Genomic DNA, 26,007 nt, shown 5'->3' on the forward strand with positions numbered 1-26,007 from the left:
TAGTTTGGATCTTTTATGTGTGTGTGTGAAAAAGGAAAAAGAATCTTTATTTTTTGCTAGTAAAGGAGAAACACAAGGATATAGTTTGGCTCTCCAGTGTCTTTTAAACATCCATGTGTTGAAGGCTTGGGTCCCCGGGGTGGTACTATTGGGAGGGAGAGGAACCTTTCTGAGATAGGGCCTAGTGGAAGGTTTTAAGTTTTTGGGAACATGCCTTTGAAGGTTTGAAGGGGATTGTGAAAACTGGTTCCCTTTTCTCTCTTCTTCTTTTTTGCTTTCTGGTCATGCAGTGAGTGGTTTTGCTCCACCATGCATTCCCACAGTCCTTGATCACAGGCTCACTGACCAAGGACTGGAACCTTCCAAACTGTGGACCCAAATAACCCTTTTCTCTTCATAAGTTGATTTTCTCAGGCATTTGTTGGCGTGACAGAAAGCTAACACAGAGCTGGGAGAGTAAACTTTTTGCATAATCATGTTCATCCCTCCCAAAGAAGTTTTATAAGCCAAGGGTTGTCTTTGCTATGATAGCCAAGTTGACTTTGTACTTAGTGATGTTTGTTCTTTCAACTTTGTATGTATTTGTGAGGAGTGAGGCATATTTATAAGGTAAGTGCTAATTAAGTTGAACTTGAGAAAGCCTTTGTGTATTATATATTTAAAATTCTTTTCTGTGCATTATCATGTTTTGACATCTTCATCTTTTGGCTAGGGAGAGCTGGCCCCCTCCAAGGCCCAGCCAATTCTCACTGAGAACAAAGAACCTGGCTAGGAGTATGCCTTTCATATGCAAACTAACTAGTCCAGAGCCAGACCTTCTTATCTGGCCTGTACACCTAGGAGGCCATATTCCTCTGCCTTTATCATCCCAGGGCCAGGTACCAGGCAGTAAAGGACTATAGTTTAGAGCCATCTAAAATTATTCAGTTGTAACCTGTTCACCCTGCCTTGCCTTTCCCATGGAAACCGCAATAGAGACTCTTCCTGTCTTCTGACCATCCTGGTATCTTTCCCTTGTATCCTGTGTGGAACACCCTGCCTCCTATCTCTGGGACCTAGGAGTATGATAAACTTGTTCCTCTGAGCCCCTCCTACATCTTCTTTTTGGCTATATTTGTTTGGCTATTATATAGAAGAATACAGAATACCCGCTGAAAAGCTTAGGACAGCTATTATATGAACAGCAGAGAGAACTGTTAGGACAGCCATATGTGAATAGCAGAGAGAACTCATCTTCAGGGAGTTTATGCCACATGCAATTATGCATAAGAATGGCTCATCAGAAGTGGTATCTGACTAAAACCAGACTGTTCTAATCTGGCCCAGGTTTTGTGTTGACCTTTCTCTATTTTTTGTTCTACCTATGTCAGTTTTCTTGGGCTACTATAGGAAATCACCCCAAAATTGGTGGTTTAAGACAACAGAAATTTATTCCCTCACAGTTCTGGAGCCTGAAGTCTGAAACTGAGGCATGGGCAGGGTCACGCTCTCTCTCAGCTCTAGAGGAGGATCTTTGCCTGCCTCTTTTAGCTTCTGGTGGCTCCTGGCATTGCTCAGGGGTAACAGCATAACTCTAACTTTTGCCTCTGCTTTCACATGGCTGCCTTCCCTCTGTCCTGTCTCTATGTCATTTTCTGTCTCCTGCAAGGATACTCTCATTGGCTTTAGGGCCCACACTAAGCTGGGAATGATCTCAATCCTTGCCTTCAATAAATCTGCAAAGATCTTGCTTCCAAATAGGGTCACATTCTGAGACTCCAGGTAGGGCATGGATTTTTGGTAGATACTGCCCCAAAATGTATTTGAATATGTTTTCCATTTTCCCTATGGATTATAGAAATGCTAATGAAGACCAAAAATATCTTCATCCTTTTCCTATAGATGAGGCTGCTAGAGTGCAGAGGAGGTGTGGGATGTTCAAAGAACAAGTCTACAGAGAAGAGGAATCAGATCTTGGGTCTCCACATGGAGTAAGTCAAGCTGTCTCCAGGATGAAGTTGTGTTATTGCAACTGCGAGGGGGAGCTTGGCTCAGTCATCTGTTTATAACACAGAGGACGGAAGGCTGGCAGTTTCTAATCTGGAAATGTAAAGGGCTCCTTTTAAATAAAAATCTATATGTAGTGAATTAATTCAATATCATCTGAGAATGGGCAACTGCTCTACCACAGAACTATATCTCCAGCCTGCATCTCAGAATTTGATGCTATTTAATATTGCATTTTTCCTACTGAGTTACCATTCAGTTTGAAATGAACATAGATAATTCCTAAATGAAAACCCTCATATATTTGTAATCAGGTTTCCTTGGTATTTGCCCAGACATATTCTCCCAAGTATCTGAGAGTTCTAGCTGAAAAAATGAAAGATCTCATTTTTTTTTTCAGTTTGTTATAGTCATACTGAACATAGTTCTGATGACTTAAAAATTTGTTTTGGCCTCTACTCTGATTGCATCTGTGAAAGTTCTGAGTAAAGATGGGTCAGTGACATGTAGCAAAAAACATGCAGAAATTATATGGGACTTGTATTAAATAGTAAAACTCATTGTACTTTTGTATGTTGAAATTTATCTGTAAGAATCAAAGTTATAAAAACAGTACAGTCAATTTCGACACAATATGTCTATATATGTATATAAATTCTATATTGCCAAACATTTTAGAAAGAAAGGATTTCTACGAAATCAACTGAAAAAATTAAAATCTATTGCTTTTGCTTGCATTGTGTCCAGGAAAAGTGTTCAGTGTTTTAATGTCTTAATGGTTTTTACACTGAGATTTTATTTTTAAAGCTTATTAAAGTTACAGTTATGGAGAAATTACTTATGGGTTTTTCTGAGGAAACCAGGACTTTAAACTTAAATAATTGTACTTGTTTAATATGTCTGTGATAGTTCAAAAGCAACAGCTCTTTCCAAACTAAGTAGTTCATCCACAGTTCAGTATATGGGGAATCAGATGGTGGTTTTTTTTTTTTTTTTTGTGTGTGTGTGTCCCTCAAATTTTATTTCCACTATTCCTATTTGACCTATTTTTCCATTTTAATGATCATTGTTGGTGACAAGGTTTACATAGTTTAAGAGAGTAAGGGAGAAGTTTTTGGAGTTGATTATCTTAAGAGGTCTGATTAAGGAAAGTTTCTCTTTCCATTAAAAATAGACATTTTATTTGACAATATACTGTTTAGTTCTAAATCATTCTGAAAATGATTTTTAACTGTGTTTTTTTATAAGTGTTAAAATATTGTATTTTACATGTTTGTAAGTGTATCTAATACTGCTTATTCAAATATGCATGACGTTTACATATTCTGCAAGAACCAGTTTTCTGACTTAATTTAAATAACATTAAACAGCTGATCCATAATGGGGGGAGGGGATATGGGAAGAATGGTGGAACTTTGGATTGGGCAAATGGGAGGGGGGTCTTCGGGTAGGAAAGATGGTGGAATGAGAAGGATATCATTGCTCTAGGTATATGTATGATTGCACAAATGATGTGACTCTACATTGTGTACAACCAGAAAAATGAAAAGTTGTGCTCCATTTGTGTACAATGAATCAAAATGCATTCTGCTGTCATGTATAACTAATTGGAACAAATAAAAAATACTCATTAATAAAAAATAAATAGCATTAAACAGAATTTAAATAAGCCTGACTTAAAATGAACAGCCTTGGGAACACAATTCATCCAGATACTATAAAATGAAAAAATTAAAGAAACCCCCCCACAAACTACACAGCTGGCACAGGAAATTGAATCAATGAGAGGCAAACAAAAATAATTCCACTCATAATTTTTATCACCTGGACTCTAAAGATGGTGATGAAGTCTGCCACCTTCCCTAAAACGTTCCAGCTTTCTCAGGCACAGACAGAAGCAACATGCCAACTGGCCATCTTTGAGGTTTTGAGCAGAGTAAAATTGCTTTCTATTTCCAGATGGCTGCCACTACACATTAGGGTATAGAATTTCAACGTACTAATTTTGGGGGGATATAAGCATTCAGTCCATAACACCTGTATCCTGGTAAACATCTTAAATAAAATATCTCATTGAGTCCTCTTAGCAACCCAGATAGTCTTAATATTCTCTTCTTACAGAAAAGAGGCATTTTTATTTTCCTTCATAGCCAGAATGTTAAGTCCAGATCTCCAACCCCTGAGCCCGTTCTTTTAATCCAAATGCCCTATCCCCTCCCTCTGAATCCCTGATTGGGGACTCTGGAGAAACTTTTGTGACTTGAATGATTATTAAGGTAGGGATTGCTACTCTTGTTCCTTGGTTCCTTTAAACTTAGCATTGAAGCCAGAGTTCCCCAACTTTTTCTTTTTTTTTTTTTCCCATAGAGAACTTACTTTGGATGGTGAATTTAGAGCAGCTACCAAACTCCTTTTCCAGCTACCTGTGGCCATTTCAATTGATGCAAAACTCACTGTGGTTCTGTCTAGGACATGGTCTCAATCACCAGCAGGTTGAGAGGGAAGCGGATGGCAGCGTGCAAAATGCTGTTTGAACCTAATTTCTTTTTAAGATGTACTCTTCAGTTATTTTAGCAATATGCTGTTTTATTTTAAAGGTAATTTTATAACGTTCCAAATCAAAGGTAATTGTTAGCTCACCAGTTTAGAGACGGTAATTACTATAGAGTTACCACCACCACCTCGAGACAGTGTACCAAAAGGAGAGTGATGAAAATACAGTAAGATCAAGTTAGAAAAATGTAAAAGTTTGGGATCAGGAGTGTAGCTCGATGGTTGAACACTTGCCTATCATGCTCCAGGTTCTGGATGCATCCACACTCTACAAATAACAATAGCAAAACAAGTCAAGGTTTATTGTCATACGATAAGAGAAAGTATAATTTACTATAGGGGGACTTTGACCCAAGTGGTAAGAAGCTCAGAGGCATATAGAGTGGCTTATCAAACAAAGATGAAGTTGTCAAGCCTTTACAATTATGGAGTACTAAAATGGGGATTCCATATGGCAGGGGATTGGTTAAAAGTGAGTTCTTTATATCAATTTAGGGAGAAAATTTTTGTTTCCTTTGTGCTCATCAGAAGCATTTACAAGAAATAACTAAATTTGCCTTAGTTACAAGTGTTATTTACAGGAGTTAAATTTTGCTTAGGTGGCCTGTGGTTGGGGAATTTCAAGCCTGGTCTCCATCTTATTTTGTTTTAACCAAAATGTAATTCCTATGAGGTATGCCTCTAAAAGCCTGCCTGCTACACTTGTGTGTGTGTGTGTGTGTGTGTGTGTGTGTGTATGTGTGTGTGTGTGTGTGTGTGTGTGTGTGTGTGTGGTGGGGGGGTGGGGAGTGTTAATAGCAAGGATTCTTCAGGGAATATTATTTGTGTAGCACTTCAAATATTGACATTGTAATGCATGTTTTTGTCCTCCAAAGGTAGTACCATATTTCTCCATGAATAGAAATCTTATTATTTTACATTATTGACCCAAATCTTATTTTTTTCCCTCTAGTGTGCCACCTCCAGGAAATTCAAGTTCTTTTTAAAATTTGTGTTTCTAATATTGTGGGTATGTGAACGAAATCCTATCTAAGAGCTATTTTCTCAGGTATTCTATTTGTCTGTAAGCCCTACTTACTGGCCTTATTAAAAAGTCATAAGTAAGGTCATTCTTGGTTATAGGCAACTTGCATTTACATATTTTCTTTTTCTTTATTAGGAGGTGTCACTTTTCTCCCTAACACTACTGCTAACGGTAAGAAAGGAACAGTACCTAACACTTACGAAGCATCTACCACGTGTCTGGCATTCTCTAATCCTTTACACTTAATCTCCCCAAATTATCAGAGTGTGGTACAATCATCAAGCTATTTTATAAAACAAGAAAACTGACGCACAGAGAGGTTAAGAATTGTTCCTGAATTTATGTGATTGATTCTTCTGGGACCCAGGTTCTGGGCTGCCTGGTTCCAGAGCAACAGTCTTAATTTCTACACCGTGAGGACTCTAAGACATGAACCAGGCATGTTCATGGTTACAACACTCTGCACAAACACTGCTTTCCTGAAATATTGACCGTGACACTATTATACATAAAAGAAAGGATATTTAAAACCAAGGAAATAAATGTAAGATCCCTCCAGTAACCTGTGTTTTGTATTTCAATGGAATGTTTTTTTTTTTTAAAGAGAGAGTGAGAGGAGAGAGAGTGAGAGAGAGAGAGAGAGAGAGAGAATTTTTAATATTTATTTTTTAGTTCTCGGCAGACACAACATCTTTGTTGGTATGTGGTGCTGAGGATGGAACCCGGGCCGCACGCATGCGAGGCGAGCGCGCTACCGCTTGAGCCACATCCCCAGCCCCTGGAATATTTCCTTTTCTATTTCTTTTTCTGTTGAGAGCAGTCTCAGCAATGTCACTGTCAGTCCTTTGAGCCCCCTTTCTTGCTAGGACTCTGGGGACTTCACTCACCACAATCGTCCTCGTCGGCCTGATTCCCACAGTCGTCCACGCCGTTGCAGTGGAGAAACTGAGGCAAGCACTTTGTGATGTTCCCACAGGGAAAATGTCCGAGGGAGCACTGGACATCCTGTCCACTTCCATGAGTGACTGTGATGAAGAGGAGACATAACATTTGGAGAAGTTATCACAATGGCATTGCAAAACATGCATCCCACTGGTATTTTCTAGCCATATGGCTTTCTCATCCCGGCTTGTACAATCTTCCACGTGGCAGCTTTACCTTTCTATTCCAGTGCCCACTATTTCCCGAGGACCTAAACTTCAGTATGAGGCTCTTTTCCATGTCTCTAGAAGATTCTAGAATTTGCTCTTCTGTGCCTCTGTTCATGCTGTTTCTCACTTGGGAAGTCCTCTCTCCAATAATTCTAAAAAGCATGAATTTGCTATATTCTTATTATGGGCTCAGGATAAGGGCTGGTCTGATATCAGAGGAAGAAGACATGGAGGACAACAGGAAAGCACATGCCACGGGCTCATGGTGTTCCTAAGTGTGAGGCCCCATGCAGGATTTTGGGCATATAGCACTGAATGAAACAGGGTTCCTGCCCTTGTGGAGGTTGCTTTCTATTGGGAAGACACACTGTGAGAGGAACAAAAAGAACAATAGCAAGCTCTAGAATGGAAACTCTGTACTGGGGCTTAGCTGGGGTTTTCTCTATGAAATTGTGCCATTTAAACTGAGTTTGGAAGGAAGAAAATGAAATCACCTTTGGGGCTGGGAAGTGCTGGTGGTTGAAGTGGTTATGAAGAGTTTTATGGCTGGCTTTGGGGGAAAAAGGGTTCTGGTTTCTATAACCAGCAGCGGAGGAATGCCCCAAGAGGGCAGGAGAAGGTTAAGAGAAGCTTTGCTTCTGAGATCTTCACTTGGGGGGTATCATTTTCTGAGCCCCAACAATACAGTAATTGTGAATACCTGTAAGTACACATTCATTTAAAACCCACAGAAGGTGCAACGCCAAGGATGAGCACTAATGCAGACTACAGATGACCATAATGTGTCAATGTAGGGTCACTGTTTATAACAAATGCGTCACTGTGGTGGGGGATGTGGAAGGTGGGGAGGCCATGCATGTCAGAGTACCTGGAAAGTCTCTATGCCTTGCACTCTATTTTGTTGTGGACCTAAAATGACTCTTAAAAAGTCTGCGTTAGCTGGGCACAGTGGCACATACCCGTAATCCAGAGGCTTGGGAGGCTGAGGCAGGAGGATCAAGAGTTCAAAGCCAGACTCAGCAAAAAGTGAGGTGCTAAGCAACTCAGTGAGACTCTGTCTCTAAATAAAATACAAAATAGAGCTGGGATATGGATCAGTGGTTGAGTGTCCCTGAGTTCAATCCCTGGCACCCCTCACCCCAAAGAAATTTGCTTTAAAAAAAACGGCACTGTTAAACCTTCAAAGTCAGAATAAGATGGTTATATAGAATGTTATAAATAGAATAAATAGAATGAATAGGACTGTAAGAACTTTGAAATTACAAAAAGCAGTCTATAAGAGTCTCTCCCTACCAGACCTCCAATCTATTCCAAAAGTCAATTCATTAAATATCATCACACATAGGTTCTCCAATTTTTTCCATTTCTTTAATTTCATCTCCCCACTGCCAGAAAGAAAAATGCATTATAGATGAAGTCCTTGCCATTATTTGTTTGTGGTCCTGGTTAGGGATGCTGAAAATTATTTGTTGAAAATAAAAATTAGAGATACAAATATAAGAAGCAAAAGTTGTTCCATGAGTTTTTGGTGGAAACCTCAGATCTAAACCATAACATTGGGCATTATCACTAATAAACTCTCAACAAACAGACTAAGGTATATATATATATATATATATATATATATATATATATATATATATATAGTTATTAATAACCATACACATTTATGTAAATACTTCTTGATGTATCTGTAGATATTACAAATTGTGAGCTAGTCTCCAATTCCTATCCCACCCTATAAGGGGCTGGGGATATAGCTCAGTTGGTAGAGTGCTTGCCTCACACACACAAGGCCCTAGGTTCAATCCCCAGCACCACAGAAAGAAAGAAAAAAAAAAAGATCCAGTCTAGGTTTCTCCTCTTGAATTTCTATTTCTCCCTTTTCTGACAGTGAAGCACCTGCTTTCTGTTTTCTTTAACATATTTATTGTCTTGATAAATCCCCTTTCCTGTGTGGATGCTCTCTTCCCCTCACTCCCTGCAATGGGCAGCATTCTCCCATGAGCATGCTCCTCACCCTGTTTGATACCAGGCACTAGGGGCCACTATGGACACCCTCTTCCCCCAGTGAATCTCTGAAATTCCCACCTGGGCCACTGCAACTCCTCTTTCACTCCCAGCACAGAATACCTTCCTCTGATCCACCAAATGGCTTTAGGACTCAATTGTTCAGGACAAGAAGTAGAAAGGCACAGGGCCAATAACTGATCTTAGTGGGAAAATTTTGGAGAAATCAAAAGCAAAATATAAAGGAGTAGAAAAAATGTTTCCTTTTACTATGGAACCATATCTTTAAGACAGCAATGAGCCACCCTATAATAGTATTAATAAATACAAAAAGTGATATTGTGTCCCTGGAGCTACAAAAGTAATAAAGTTGTTCTTAGAGTTACAAAAGTAATCATTCACAGAGGGACAAGTAAACATGGTGTGGTTGTGTAACCTGGACACCCATTGCCTCTGGGTGCTGTTTCTGTCCTGGGCCAATGATACCACAGGAAAAAATGTGAAAGTTTGAAGTGGAACAAAAGAGAAGATTCCTGTACTAGATTATCTCTAGCTCACATCTTCTTTGAAATATTTTGCAACTCTGTTGGTTGCAGCAAACTTATAATAATGTAGATAATGATTGTCCATGAAAATGCAGATTTTGTGATTGAAATGCAGATTGTGGATACATTGAATTTTGTCCCATGGATAGTGGGTTCATTTTGGAGGGTATAAAGCAAGCTTATTTCAGCCTTCATGTTGGTGCTTTATGTGTGTGCTTTGATTTTTCTTTTGAATTATTTGTAGCACCTTACTGGTTTCCTCATTATTCATGTGAATCATGGCTTTATCTCCTCTTTCTCTGCCTTCTCCTAATTATTTTGAGATTATTCTTAAAAAGATGTGGGGACTCACTTGGAATCCCAAATTGAGATTATAAGGTGAAAACATTTGAGAATCAACAGATACAGAAATAAACCTTCTCAGAACTTTCCTTATCTGACTAAAAGCAGAAACTTTTGGGAAATAAATCTGGCATACTCCCTCTTTAGGGGGAGTTTACTCCTAGGAGAGAGACCAAGAGTAAACGTACCATAAATCCCTTCCTTAGGAAGATTCATAGTCTCAAAGGAAGTATAGAGCATCCACACCTTCATGCATCAAACATCACAAAATTTATTATCTTCTATGCATTCTCCTAAAATCCTCTTTGCCTTTTCTAAAGAAATCTACTTTTTTCTTTTTTCCCATAGAAACGTTTCCTGTTCAATTTCCCCTATTAAGTTAGCTGTATTAGCCTCTAACATTAATCATTTAGTGAGCTAGCAACTTTTTTTCTTAGCTTCTGAATATGATCTTTTTTCCTCCTATTTTATCAGCCTTTTATTTAATTTGCAGGTCCCTTTTGCATAGAACCTGACAGCAGCAAAGTTCTAAATTGAATACAGGGGATGTGGGCTTTAAGACCTATTGACATCAAAGAGCATGCACTTCCTTATTGTTGAAGCTTAGGGAAGAATCATTGCAGGTCTAAGAAACTTGAGATACTATGTTCTGATAATAGAGTTGTTGGCTAAAAATAACCTGGCTTGTTTGAGATGAAACCCCTGCTGATGTGGTATGGTAAAATTCTCCCATTAATGGATATGTGTATTTGCAACTATGACAAATTTTAGAATTAAATATAGAGATGATAAAATTAATCAAATCTGTAACATTGGCACTGTATCTTAATGTAGGAATAATCTGCTTATTAAGAATTTAGAGTACTTTTAATGTTTAATAGAACTAGGCAATTTAAAACATCAGATTAGAGATTCAAGATGGCAGATTAGAGGAAGGCTGCATTTCCAGTTGCTCTGTGGCTCTGGGTTCAAGCAGCAGGAGTACTGCTTCTCAATGAGACTCTGGGAATCTACTGAGATACTATGAGTTCATTCTGCTGCTCAGCTATATCCAAAACCCAGCTTAGAGATGGCACAGCATGCTTCATGCACAAATTAACCATACTCAAACTTCAGTGATACTTTAAAGAAAAGGGGAGAAACACCCCAAACCAACTACCAGGCCCCAAGTAGAAACAGCTAGGGAGGATCATCAGTTCCCACTCATGTCCATCCAGTCCTACACCAAAACCCAGAGAAAATTAGCCAAAAACTGTGGATACCACTCCTGTGAGAGGGTCTCAATCTAGATTGCTCCTATACCCCTTTAGAATATACCGAGTTGTTAAGTTGTTAAGTGTTAAGTTGTTAGGTTGTTAAGTGATAAAGGGTATACCTTGTATACCCTTTTATATACAACACAATTGCTGGGTCTCCAAGAAGAAATTAAAAAAAAAATTCTTAGAATCAAATAACAATTGTGATATAACACCCCAGAAGCTTTGGGACACTATGAATGTGGCACTAACAGGAAAAATTGTAGCTTTGAGTGTTTACATAAAAAATCAAAACAATCCCAATAAACAAACTAATGATGCAATTCAAGACCATTGAAGAAGAATAAAATGACAATTACAAAAAAAATTAGAAGAAGAGCCAAAATTAGTAAAATAGAAAATAATAATAAAAAAAAAAACAATGCAAAGGATCAATGAAACTAAAAGGGTTGGATTTTTGAAAAGATAAACAAGACAGGTTAAGCCCTTAAGAAAAATGGAGAAAAAGGAGAAATCTCCACAGACATCACAGAAATCTAGGGGATCATTAGGGGCTATTTTGAAAACTTGTACTCCAATAAATTGGAAAACCTAGGAGAAATCGTTACATTTTAAGATCCATATGACCTGCCAAATTTTATTAAAATGGATTATACTTTCAGGTATAACTAAGAAGAACCAATAGAATTAAAAAAAAGACCTAGAAAACCCAAACAACCTAATATCAAGCAATAAAATAAAAGCAGCAATAAAAACACTTTCAACAAAGAAAAAGTCCAGGGCTAGATAAATTCTCAGCTGGATTCTACCAGACCTTTAAAGAAGAAGTAATGACAATGCTCCTCAAATTACTTTATGAAACAGAAAGGGATGGAAGACTTCCAAGTCCATTCTGTGAAGCCAGTGTCACTCTCATACCAAACCAGATAAGGATACAGCTAGAAAAAACTACAGACCAATATCCTGATGAAATTAGATGCAACGATCTTTAATAAAACATTATCAAATTGTATTAAACAACATACTAAGAAGGTTGTTCAACATGACCAAGTTAGTTTAATTCCAGGGATGCAAGGGTAGTTTATTATAATAAGCAAATAATAAATTATGTAATTAACAAATTATGTAATTAACCACATCAGTAGAATTAAGGACAAAAGTATTCAGTCATTTTGATGGATACAGAGAAATCCTTTGGCAAATTTCAACACCCATTCATAAGGAAAGCACGAAAGAAACTAGGGATAGAAGGAACCTATCTCAACATAATTAAGGCCATATATGACAAAACCGAAGTCAACATAATAAATAGTTAATAGGGAAAAACTGAAAGCATTTCCTTTAAGATCCAGAATAAGATGAGATGATACTTTCACCACTCCCATTCAATACAGTCCTAGAAATTCTGGTCAGAGCAATTAAGCAAGAGAAAGGAAATATAGGGATAAAAATAGGAAAAGAAGAAGTCAAATTATCACTATGTGCAGATGATATGATCCTATAACTAGAAGATCCAAAAAACTTGCCAGAAGAGAGCTAGAGCTAATAAATTCAGCAAAGTAGCAGGTTAGAAAATCAATATACAAACAAATCAATAGCCTTTCTATTCACCTATAATGCCAATAATGAAACTACTGAGAAAGAAATTAGCAAAGCAATACCATTCACAATAACCTCAACAAATAAAAACAAAATTAGGAAAAGAATCTAACCAAGAAGGTGAAAGATCTCTACAATGAAAACTTCAGGATACTGAAGGAACAAAACAAAACAGGACAAAACAAAAACAAAAACAAAAACAAAAAAAGAAGAAAAAGATGCAAAGACCTCCAAAGTTTATGAACAGAATTAATATTGTTATAATGACCATGTTACCAAATTGATATACAACTTTAATACAGTTCCCTATTAAAATCCAAGAACATTTTCTCACATAACTAGAAAAAAAACAGTTCTAAAGTTCATTTGGAAGAACAAAACACCCAGAATAGCCAAGTCAATTTGCAGCCAAAAAAGCAATGCTGGAGGCATCACAGTACCTAATTTCAAGTTATACTACAGAGCTATTGGAACAAAAACTGCATGATACGGCATAAAAACAGACATGTAGACCAAAGAATAGAAGACACAGAGACAAATACATTCAATACATTCAGATACAGTCATCTGATACTTGATAAAGGTGTCAAAAATATATGTTGGAGAAAAGACAGCATTTTAAACAAATGGTGCTGGGACAACTGGTCACCCATATGCAGAAGAATGAGACTAGATTCCTGTCTCTCTGGACAAAAGACGTAGGAATAAGACCAGAAACTTTGCATCTTCTATAAGAAAACATAGATCAACATTCCAGCATACAGGTACAGGAAATGACTTTCTCAATAGGAATCCTAAAGCTCAGGAATTAATACCTAGCATTAATAACAGGGGTGGCATCAAATTAAAAAGCTTTTGCACAGCAAAGGAAACAATGTGAATATAGTACCTACAGAATGGGAGAAAATTTTTGATAGCTACTGATAGAAGATAAATACACAAAATACATAAAGAACTCAAAAAACTTAACACTGAAAAACCAATAACCCAATTTAATAAAGGGACAAATGAACCAAACAGACACTTCCCAAGAGAAGAAAAACAATTGACCAACAAGTATATATATATAAATGTTCAACATCTTTAGGAACTTGGGAAATACAAATCAAAACTACACTGTGATTTTATCTCATTCCAGTTAGAAAGGCATCCATCAGGAATACAAACAATAATAAAATTTGGAGAGGATATGGGTTAAAAGAACACTTTTACATTGTTGGGGGAATTATAAATTAGTGCAACCAGTATGGAAATTGGTTTGGAGGTTCCTCAAAAGACTAGGTACATGTGACCCACCTATAGCACTCCTTGGTATTTATCCTAAAGAATTAGCTGGGCGTGTTGGCACATGCCTATAATCCCAGCAGCTCAGGAGGCTGAGGCTGGAGGATCTTGAATTCAAAGCCAGGTTCAGCAACTGCAAGGCGCTAAGACTCTAAATAAAATACAAAATATGGCTGAAGATGTGGCTCAGTGGGTGAGTGCTCCTGAGTTCAAGCCCTGGTGATCCCTCCCTGCCCCCCCCCCAAAAAAAAATAAGAATTAGAGTCATCATACTACAGAGATTCATGCATACTCATGCTTATAGCAGCACAATTCACAATAGCCAAACTATGGCAGCAGTCTAGGTGTCCATCAATGGATGAATAAATGTTGGCAGCTGCCAGGATGCAGCTGTCCTGATGCACCAGGTTCTGAACAATTATTGCCTTCAGTCTGGCATGGTAGTGCCAGGTCACAGTAACGAGGGTGTTAATAACACGTGGATCCAGGAGTAGGAGTCACACGCTGGGGTTGAGTTACACTCACCTGTTCCTTTGGAATCCTACCCCTTTGTTCTTTTTGGGATAGAATGTTACATGGAAACTCCTCTTGTGTGTCCCCTATATAGAGAATTCCAGTGGCTCTTTCTCTTTCCAAGGACCCTTAAAGTCAGAGAGCTGTCATGGATTTTGAAAAGGTACTTCTGTGTGTTTGTGTGCTTTCTTTGTCGTTTTCTTAAGTTATTGGAATAGATTTTGTGAACTCATGGAAATTGGTTTGGAGGTTCCTCAAAAGACTAGGTATGGTATTTATCTAGTATTTATCACTCTTTGGTATTTATCCTAAAGAATTAGTTGGGTGTAGTGGTGCATGTCTGAAATCCCAGCAGCTCAGAGGCTGAGGCAGGAGGATCTTGAATTCAAAGCCAGGTTCAGCAACTGCAAGGCACCAGCTAGGATAGATGGAAATAAATGAATAAATGTTTTCTCTAATATGTGGATGCTAATTCACAATAAGGCAGCGGGCACTAGAGAAGAATAGCATTACCTTAGATTAGGTAGAGGGAAGTGATGGGAGGAGAGGGGAGGAGATGTGGGTCTAGGAAAGATGGTAGAATGAAACAGACATTATTACTGTATGTATATATGTGACTGCATGACCAGTATGATTCTGAAACATGTATACTCAGAAAAATGAGAAATTGTATCCCATCTATGTATGATATATCAAAGTATATAAGTGCATTCTACTGTCATGTATAACTAATTAAAGCAAATAAAAAATTAATAAAAATATTATACACACAGTGCAATTTTATTCAGACATAATGAAGAATAAAGTTTTGTTATTTGCAGAAAAATGGATGAACATAACAAAATACTAGAGAGTATTATGTTAAGTGAAATAAGCCACATTTATAAGGTGGTGGGTTGCATGTTTTCTTTCATATGGAGAGAGGATAAAGGAAAAGAGAGGCAGTGATGAGGATCTCATGAAAAGTGAAGGGAGACCAGTAGAAATGAGGAGAGGGAGCAGGGGAAGAGAGGAGGGAACAGAAAGGGGAATATTGATCAAATTATATTGCTATATCATGTGCACATGTGAATATGCAACAATGAATCCCACTATTATGCACCAATAAAATATGGAAATTTATCAGATTAGCCTACTAATTTCAATTAAAAACAGGTAATTGAATTTGAACTTGTGACAGACATATAAGAGAATTTGACTACATTTATAAGCAGCACTGGAATATTTAAGAGAACTTGACATATACTATATTTAATTATGTTTTGTTAGATTTTCTGGAGTTTCAAAGCAAGCATTTAAAATAAAATGAGTCAATATATGTAAGATGCTTTTCAAAGTAGCTCGGTTATTTAACTAACAGTGTTGAATGGGACTGATTGTTACCGGGAGTTCAGTTTGTCCAACTTTAGTTAAACACATAAAATAAAAATTAAAGGTGATTGGTGTTATTTGATAAGATTTATAAGTAGAATGATAAGATTTGTAATTCAAAATTAAATACCTAAAGTAAACTGGGTATTTGAATTTGTTACTGTAAGGAATTTGTTATAGTTTGTTATGAGGTGTCCTCTGAAAGCTCTTGTGTGAGTCAATGCAAGAAAGTTCAGAGGTAAAATGATTGGATTATGAGAGCCTTAACTTAATCAGTGCGTTAATCCATTTGGATAGATTAATTGGGTGGTAACTGTAGGCAGGTAGGGTGTGGCTGGAGGAGGCCTGTCTTTGGGTCATGCCCTTAGGATTTGTACTTTGTTTAATGAGTGGACCTTTATTTTTGCTTTTTTGTTGCCATGAACTGAGCTGCTGTCCTCCTCCACACCCTTCTGCCATGATGTTCTGCCTCATCTCTGACCTAGAGCAAAGAAGTCGGCCATCTATGGACTGAGACCTCTGAAACCATGAGCCCCAGATAAACTTTTCCTCCTCTAAAATTGTTCTTTTTAGGTCTTTAGCTCACAGCAGTGATGAAGCTGACTAAAATAGAAATTATATCAATATTAAACCCAAATATGATACACGCTGTTGATTTGCTGATTAAGTAGTAATTATAGAAACCCTTCTCTCTTTTTTTATTTGTTGTTTTAGGTATACATGATAATAGGGTGTATTTTGACACATTATACCTACATGGAGTACAACCCATTCCAATGTTGATCCCATTGTTATGTTTGTACACGATGTGGAGTTACACTGGTCATGTATTCATATATAAGCAGAGGAAAGTTTTGTCCAATTTATTCTACTGTCTTTCCTATTCCCATCTTCCCTCCCTTCCCTTTATTCCCCTTTGTCTAATCTAATGAACTTCTATACTTCTCCTTCCTACCTTTCATTGTTCTGGGTTAGCATCCACATATCAGAGAGAACATTTGGACTTTGTTTTTTCGGGATTTGCTTATTTCACTTAGCATGATATTCTCCAGTTTCATCCATTTACCAGCAAATGCTATAATTTCATTTTTTCTTTATGAATAATATTCCATTTTGTATATATACCACATTTCATTATTCATTCATCTATTGAAGGGGCACCTAGGTTGGTTCCATAGTTTGGCTATTGTGAATTAAGCTGCTATAAACGTTGATATGGCTGCATCACTGTAGTATGATGATTTAAGTCCTTTAGGTATAAGCTGAGGAGTAGGATAACTGGATTAAATGGTGTAGAAACCCTTCTCAAGGAAAACCTTGTCTTGGTTTCCTTGCTTCTTGTGGCTAACGGGCACATGTCTGGCAATTGGGGCAGCATAGCAGCCCATGGAGGAAGTCCTGCATGTGTTAGCTTTTCTGATGCAAGAAATAGATGGAGCTGGGGCCATGACGACTCCCACTTCGTGTCTTAGAAGCTTCGTGTCTTGAAGCTAATGTGATGTGTGGAACCAAAGTGACTATGAAGAAACAAGCATGCTGGCCTAACACAATCAAGAAAACACACAGGTGCCAGCCCGGAAATCATAAGAGTACTCAGACTCCTTCTTAGGTGAGAAAAACCAAACCCTCTTGGTTTAGGCTTTGTAGGTCAGATTTTCACTTGTTGCAAGAAAATGCATTTCTCACCAGTAACCAAGAAACTCAAAGGTGTCTTTTCTGCACGGAGAGTTTCTTTCCAAAATAAGAAAAATCTCAGATTGGCAATTTATTTGAAAGGATGATTAAATGAATGAGCGAGAGACTGATGGGGCTTGTAAGAATAGCAGTAGCAGGAGGTCACACTTGCAGAGCCTCAGATATGAACTGTCACACATTTCTTCAGAGTCGGTGGGGTTGGAGCTCCCTGTTGTGCTTATTGGATGAAGTGGGAAACAAAATACCACTGAACTATAAAATCTTTCCCTAGCACCTAGTCTACTGGAAGCCCCAAGGGAAATATGTGGGAAGTAAAAAGAAGGTGTAGGGTATGGGGAGATGGGAGACTGACATCCAGCCAGCATGATGTGTGATGTGCTCAGTGAGAAAGGATGGTCTCCGGCAGCCCTGCCAGCTTCATCCCCTGTGGCCACTGGGCTAGCTCCCTCCAAGTCAATGAGGGAGGAAAACCCAAGGAAAAGCTGTACATTCTCTCACTTCCTGTAGACATTATATTAACTCTTCTGGAATTGAGCAGAGCTTGTCTTTACTCTTTGGGAGAGAAAGTCCTTACCAACTAAAATAGCTTGTAAGATTTTATTTTATTTCATTTTATTTTTAACTCTCCTCTAATTGCAACTTAGTATCCATTTCTCAGATTTTTCCCTCTCCCTCCCTGCTTCCTGTCCTCCCTAGCTTCCTGTAATTGCTTTTCTACTGCCAGTTTCCAGGAGACCAACTTTTTAACCTCCTACCTATGAGGGAGATGATGAGGTACTTTTATTTATTTTTTAAAGAACACTTTATTTCATTTATTTATTTTTATGTGGTGCTGAGGAAGGAACACAATGCCTCACACGTGCTAGGCAAGCACTCTACCACTGAGTCACCCCCTCAGCCCCAGTACTTTTCTTTTTGTGCCTGTCTAACTCCACTTAACATAATGATCTCCAGTTTCATTTGTGTTATTACAATGACAGATTTTATTCTTTTTCTAAATGGCTAAATCCAGGCATCTTTTGATTATAACAAACTATTTTGAAATTATAGTGACTTAATGTGATTATGAAAATTAGAAAAAAAGAAACAGAAAATATGTTGTTAAAAATTCTAGGCTTCATTACATTCCTTCGTACATGTTAAATTTTTTATATCCTACTTCATATCTTTCCACGTTGCCAGTGTAATCATTATTATTACTTTTAATAGTTGTTAGTCTTCATTCTAAAGATACCAACATTTTATGTATCATGTTTACAAGATTCATTCTGAATTTGTCGGCATATTCTTATCAGTGAGTGTCATACCTTCTAATGTTTTCTTCTGATTGTTTTCTTTTTAAAAATCTGTTCTAATTAGTTATGCATGACAGTAGAATGTATTTTGACACATTGTAGACAAAGGGAGCATAACTTCTCCTTCCTCTGGCTGTACATGGTGCTGAGTCACACCAGTAGTGTAATCGTGTTTATATATAGGGTAATAATATCTGTCTCATTCTACCATCCTTCCCATCCCCACCGCAACACCCCTCCCCTTTGCACAATCCAAAGTTCCTTCATAAGTGGGCCAGCATCCACTTATCAGAGAAAACATTAGGCCTTTGGTTTTTTGGGATTGGCTCATATCACTTAGCATGATATTCTTTAGTTCCATCCATTTACCTGCAAATGTCAAAATTTCATTTTTCTTAAAGACTGAGTAATATTCCATAGTGTATATGTACCACATTTTTTTATCCATTCATCTGTTGAAGGGTATCTAGGTTGGTTCTATAGTTTAACTATTGTGAATTGAGATGCTATAAACAATGATGTGGCTGTGCCACTGTAGTATGCTGAATTTAAGTCCTTTGGGTATAAATCAAGGAGTGGGATAGTTGGGTCAAATGGTGTTACCATTTCAAGTTTTCGGAGGAATCTCCATACTGCTTGCAAGCTTTTTATAACAATGTTTTATATGAAGGTATATTATCAGTTCTGAGGTTTCTCTGACTTAAGGGTAATTTAATTTTACTTATCAAACTTATGGTAATTCACTAATATCAGCACAACAGACAGAAGTATTTAAAAAGTTATTCTAGAATTTTGCAAGAACATTAATTTGCCATAGAAAAGACAACTGTATCTTGCTATGAATGAATTTCTGCCTTCTTGATTTGCATGATACAGTCTGAACTTCCTATTAAAGTAGAAAAAAGAGAAAGCAACTTTTCTTTTTGTTGTTAATATACAAACCACGGTATTAGAATGCACAGCCATTTGTATTAATATTGGATGTGTAATTGATATACAGGATTACTTTTTATAGCACATCTGTTTCTGGTATAGTGAAGAAAAAGTGCTCAGTATTGGAGTTCAATACACTAGGCATTCTAGTTTTCATTGGTTATCCCTGTAGATCTCTGATCTTCCACAAATTTATTTTATTTTATTTGTTTATTTTTTTGAGACAGGGCCTTGCATATTGCCCATGTTGGCCTTGAACTCCTGGGCTCAAGTAATCCTCCTGAACTTTCCTGAGTAGCTGGAATTACAGGCATATACCACCCTCTGCAAATTTTTTGAGGTTATGTCTCATTATCTAGTGTTATGGTTTGGATGTGAGGTGTCCCCCAAAAGCTCACATGTGAGACAGTGCAAGAAAGTTCAGAGGAAAAATGATTGGGTTTAAGAGCCTTAACCCAAATAGTGACTTAATTCCCTGATTGGGATTAACTGAGTGGTAACTGAAGTGGTAGGCTGTGGTTGGAGGAGGTGGGAATTGGGGCATGGCTTTGGGTATATATTTGTCTCTGGCCAGTGGAGACCTCTCTGTCTGCTCTCTGATCACCACTGAGCTGCTTCCCTCTGCTGCACTCTTCTGCCATGATGTTCAGCCTCACCTTGAGCCCCAAGGAATGCAGCCGACCTTCTGTGGACTAAGACCTCTGAAACCCTGAACCCTAAACCCTGAACCCTAACTTTTCCTCCTCTACAGTTGTGCTGGTCAGGTCTTTTAGTCACAGCAGCAAAAAAAAACTGACAAAAACATCCAGGAATTAAGTAATCACATTAATTCAATGGTTTAAAACATGGTTTAGTAAAATAAGGGTTTCAGGAAGATGCACCAGAAGTTCTGCAAGTCTTTGAATTGAATTTTATTAAAAAAATACATTTTCAACTAAAAGTATATCAGTAAAAGCACACCTGACTCTGTTAAACATGTAACAATTTTAACATTGTGTAACTGGCACATTAACTTACACAATCAGGTCTTAACATCCCATTCTGTTTAAATGAAAAGCTGGGTTTCAAATTCTGTGGAGGCTAATATTTTTTTTTTAAAGAGAGAGAGAGAGAGAGAGAGAGAGAGAGAGAGAGAGAGAGAGAGAGAGAAAATTTTTAATATTTATTTTTTAGTTTTTGGCGGACACAACATCTTTGTTTGTATGTGGTGCTGAGGATTGAACCTGGGTTGCACACATGCCAGGTGAGCACACTACCGCTTGAGCCACATCCCCAGCCCAAGGCTAATATTTATATAGCTGCTGCCTATAACCACTAGTTTAAAATTCTTGTGTTTACCACTACTGTTATTGACTGGTTCTATGATAAATATATATTAAAAATGTATTGAGAAGTTTTAAAGCTGCTAATCACTTAGCTTATATCTTTGATTACATTCTTTCATGTCTTTAACTTTTTTGTACCCTAGAGCTCATTTATTAATAATGACCAATAGCAGCATATTGTACAATTATATAATCTTGGTTTCTCAAGCTTTCAATATCTATGCCCACTTTTCTTTTCTTTTCTTTTCTTTTCTCTTCTTTCTTTCTTTCTTTCTCTTTCTCTCTTTCTCTCTCTCTTTCTTTCTTTCTTTCTTTCTTGTGCTGAGGATTGAGCCCAGGGCATTGTGCATGCAAGGCAAGCACTCTATTAACTGAGCTTTATCTCTAGCCCTTATGCTCAGTTTTGAAGGTTAAATATATTTTAGACAATGTACCTGAGGGCCAGATGTGTTTCCCATAGCATTAATATGTATTTTGCTAAAGATTATATATATTTGTTGTGGTTCCCTATCAACCAAGAATATTTGGTCCAGCTTTATTTTTTTTGTAGTCATTAAGGAAGAAATTAAGAATAGTTTTCCAAGAATAAACTTATATTAAACTATTGGATAAACCATGTTGAAGTATATGTGCCATACTCGACCCATTCCTTTATTCTGCCTGCCTATTCTTTACTGAGAATCTCTATTTAGAAGGTTTTGTGTTTTGGGGTATAAACAAAGAAGACTCAATGATTTTGTGATGTGAAGCATCAATGTAGGAAGCAACTACTTTTCTCTCTGTGTTTCTTGTGTGTATTGTGTATGTGCATATTCAAATGAGCACAACAAGCATTAAATTACAAAGGACACAGAGTGTGATGGGAAAGGAGATAGCTTCATTTGAATCTTTTTTTTTTTTCTGTTTTTTAAGTTCAACTCATTTAGTCCCAAAGGTGATAGCAGTCTCTTTTCAGATAAGGAATACATGGTTGGGATAGGAAAGTTTAAGAAAACAGAATATGCTGTAGGTATTGCTAAGTTTGAAGGGAAAATATGTGGCTTAGGTGTAGATGTATTTCTCAATAAGTTTTTGAAGGCTTTCTGACTACCTGAATAAAGTATTTAATATATCTGGATTTTCTATGTGCTGGAAATTTGCATGGCACTGGAATCAGGAAATTAATAATTTTGACAGAGATTGGGAGACAAAATAGACTCAGAACTCAACTAAAACACTTTGCAGAATTTCAGCTATGCAGTGGAAAGTTGATGAAGGTGAACTTGTGACACGGATGAGAAATTTGGCTTATGAGTTAATACTTAATGTTGATACAAATGCAATTGCTCTTAGTTGTACTTGAAATTAGATTGTCATGATTACAGCTTTTAATTTGAATGTTCTTTTTTTTTGGCGATGCAGGGTATTGAACCCAGGGCTTTGTACATGCTAGGCAAGCACTCTACCAACTGAGCTATATTCCCAGGCCTAATTTGAATATTCTTTTTTTGACTTTATTATTATTATTATTATTAGTTGTTTTCAAAACATTACAAAGCTCTTGACATATCATATTTGATACATTTGATTCAAGTGGATTATGAAAAATTTGAATATTCTTATCTCATACAAAACTACACCTAAAACAATTTATTGACTAATTGAAAAAAAAACATGAATAGCTGAAGAATAACTCCCACATGTAAGACCTTAAAAAATATTAAAGTTAAACATTTGAGAGTGTCTTTGAAAAAAGGCTTAATTTTAACAGCAACAGCAAAAATATTGTTGAGTCAGCATTTAAATCTTCCTTTTCCGGGAAATCCTTTGAGATTAAGAGGTTGGAGAAACAGGAACAATCACCTATGTTGGTTGCCAAATGAGACCCAAGTACTGATTTTCGGTGGTCTTTTTCTGTCAGAGAATGAGTTATTGCCATTCTTCTTGACTAAACAAATGTGTGTGTGTGTGTGTGTGTGTGTGTGTGTGTGTGTGTGTATGATGTGCCTGTGTGAACTGTGGTGCACAGAAAAGAAAAAAATAGCCTTGGCTTTGTATAGTTGTTGTGACTTTTTCATGAGTCCCAGTGTAATTCAATTGCCAAAGTCAGAGAACAAGAACAGAGAAAAACATTTTTTTTTTTAACTTATGAGGTTTTGAGAAAATTGCCAATCCCACATAGTAAGGACTAGCTATCATTTTTTGGAGAGACTTGATTTGACCTGGATTACATTCACACCTTGAATTCTTATCTCAGAGCAAAAACCTTAGACTTTTATTAAAAATTTCTTGGAAGCTAAGCTCCTAGTGATTTATCATTAATGGGAAAATCTTAACTTTTTACTCTCTGATAGACCTTTAGAAAAATGTACAGGCATTTATAATCCTGTTTAGGGAACTCATGAAAATGGCAACTCAGTGAAATTATTGTCCTCATTCTACAATAACATTAAGCCTTAATATGGAAAACTAAGCATTAGGCATTAATATGGAAAAAATTGCTCTGAAATCAATACAGTCACTGCATTAAAGGCAGTTTTGTTTATATAAACTTAAAGTAGATTAGCATAATTGGCATATGTAATTAAAATGTTTATAGTATTTCTGTACAAATATGACTTTTAGAAGCACTAAGATATGAGTTTCATTGAATTATATGACTGATTTCCAGCATTTAAAATACTTTTGACTATCTATGGGAAATATACAATATTCCTATTTTCTTAGATAATTGCCTGAAGTCTTAAAAGTGTATAGGTAGTTTGCTAAAATTTCTTGTTAGGAAGGTTAAGGAAAAAAAAAAAAAAGCAAACCAAACCTAACAAACAATAACAAAAAAGTCCACTAAAACTAAACTAAGAATACCATATAACAAAGACAAACTTTCCCTATATTCAACTCATTTATTTTTAAATTTTTATCTTCAGGATGACTAGCAATAACTATTTCAGATATACAGAAACAAATAAACATGAACATAATTATTAATGAGATTATTAAATAAATTATATAGTACAATTAAATAACTGTATATTCACATGTACATATATATCAAGTTCAAGAATTTGAAAAAATTGAAGATACACATCTGGTATGAAAAGATATTTAAAGTTATGCCATTGAGTTGCACAAACCATGCTGAAGAAGTCAATATAATTTGAATTAAGGATGTAACTGAAGATCCAAAGCCAGTGAGCAAGTACAGAGAAACATTTTTATCATGGGGTTTTTAGGAAACTGCCTGTTTCCATAGAGTAAATTGATCCTATGGCTGGTTATAATTTTGGGAGACACTTGATTTGACCTGGCTAATACTCAAATATTGAATTCCTCTCTCATAACAGGAAACTTTAGGATTTCAATAAACATTTCTTGGAAACCAAGTTCCTAATGATATACTTGAACTTATCCAATTATAATATGTTAACAAGAAATTGTTAACAGTGGTCATCTATGGGAAGGTGGACAGTATTTGTGAAGGTGAAAGAGGGGCCTACTTTTCACTTAATATCTTTGGGAAAATTTCTGTTAATAATAAAAACTAGGGAAGATCCAAGATGGCAGGCTAGAGGGAAACTGCATTGTGTGGCACTCTAGGACCTGGGATTTAAGTAGTGGGAATACTGTTTCTCTACAAGTGATTAGAGGACCCCCAACAACTTCTCCCACCCAGGAATTGGCCACCGTGCTGCGCACATTTACAGGCCTCAATGTCAGCACAGGACTCCTGGCCACTCATCCACACAGATCCTCTGGGTGCCTGAGTAGGACCACCCAGCATTAGCACCTGCAAAGGACTCCTGGCTGCCCACCCATGAAGGAATCCCAGCTACTGCTCCCACACAGGACACCCGGCTGCAGCTCGTGCACAGGAACTCCAGCTGCTACTCTTGTGGGGACCCCATCTACCAATGTGGGGCTCCTCCTGTTGCCTCCATCTTGGGGCACTGCAACCACTGCTGCAGTTTCCTACACCTGGGGACACTGCCCTGGGTACAGTGACATCCGCCAGCCACAACACTGCGTGCCACAGAGCTGCATCTCTGAACACGCTGCTCAACGCCACTGCCCAGACCCATCAGACCCAAAACCCTAATGCTGAAAGCAGCCACCTCCATCTTGGGATACCTTTGTGGCCATGTTTAGTTGGGTAACTCTCAGCTTGGAACACGCACGGGGGCTTAAAAACAGTATCAAGCTACCAAAAGTCCCCAACTCCCCTCTCTGCCTGGCAGCCGCTAACCTGGCATAGCATCTGCTGCTACCTGGCCTGTCCCTAGCTCACAAAACCAGGTCCTGAACTGCCCAATATAAAACAGCTCTCTGTGACAGGTGTGCTGCCCCCAGAGAGCAGCCAGTAAGACCTCCGGAGAGAAAGGTTTCTGATTGGGAAGTAAAAAGAGAGGTGTGAGTGAGATACAGTTTAGAGATTAAAGTAGAGACCAGAAATTGTTAGGTCTACAGGTAAAATATAAGGAGACAAGACTCACATCACATGAGCAGGCCTCAAAGGAGGTCCTTGGGGCTGCAGTCTCCCATTGGAGGACCGGCAAGTACTATACCCCACCTCCAGGAGCTCTGCCCCCAAGACCAATCCTCTCACCTAATAACCTTCACCATACTGAGGGTGGAGATACCAGCAAACAACAGACAGCCTCACCTACTGGATGAGAAGGGAAGCAGAAAAGATACTGAAAAAATACAAAAAATACAGGAAAAATACAGGAAATATAGAAAACAATCCTTATATCTTCCTTTGAGATTTTTTTCCCTCTCTCTTCTCCTGCCATCACATCCCCAACATTTGTGAAACCAAGTACTTTTCATGACTTAGGCTGCTGAGGACTGGGATATCTGAATAGTATATTACAGTGGTGTTGTAAATTCTTGTATCTCCTGTTTTTACATTTATGTTTATGTTTTTTTTTTGTATACTGTCTTCCCACTTTTTTTTGTCTCCCTAAAGTCACTTTCTCTCTTGTCTCCTGCTACTAACCGACTTCTTTAGATTCTTCTTTCACACTCTCTAATACCTAACAACTCTATATCCTTACCTCCTATACCCTCAAAATCTCATCCTACATCTCACCCCCAATTATTTGTCCACCATCAGAAATACACACTTTTGCAAACCTACTATTTATAT

General features: G+C 37.4%; 1 protein-coding gene across 4 annotated transcripts in view; it reads right to left on the reverse strand.

Annotated features, from left to right (window-relative positions):
- Positions 1-26,007, reverse strand: part of RXFP1 (relaxin family peptide receptor 1) — a gene marked incomplete at both ends in the record, with an annotated part of 131,729 nt that overhangs the window by 76,909 nt on the left and 28,813 nt on the right. For all 4 annotated transcript variants that reach the window (XM_081304134.1, XM_081304135.1, XM_081304133.1 and 1 more), the window contains one exon: positions 6,451-6,588. In XM_081304134.1, coding sequence (XP_081160260.1) covers positions 6,451-6,588 — 138 coding nt within the window. The remainder of the gene's footprint in view (positions 1-6,450; positions 6,589-26,007) is intronic.

Source organism: Spermophilus citellus (assembly GCF_964194105.1).
Source record: "Spermophilus citellus genome assembly, chromosome: 8".
NCBI lineage: Eukaryota > Metazoa > Chordata > Mammalia > Rodentia > Sciuridae > Spermophilus > Spermophilus citellus.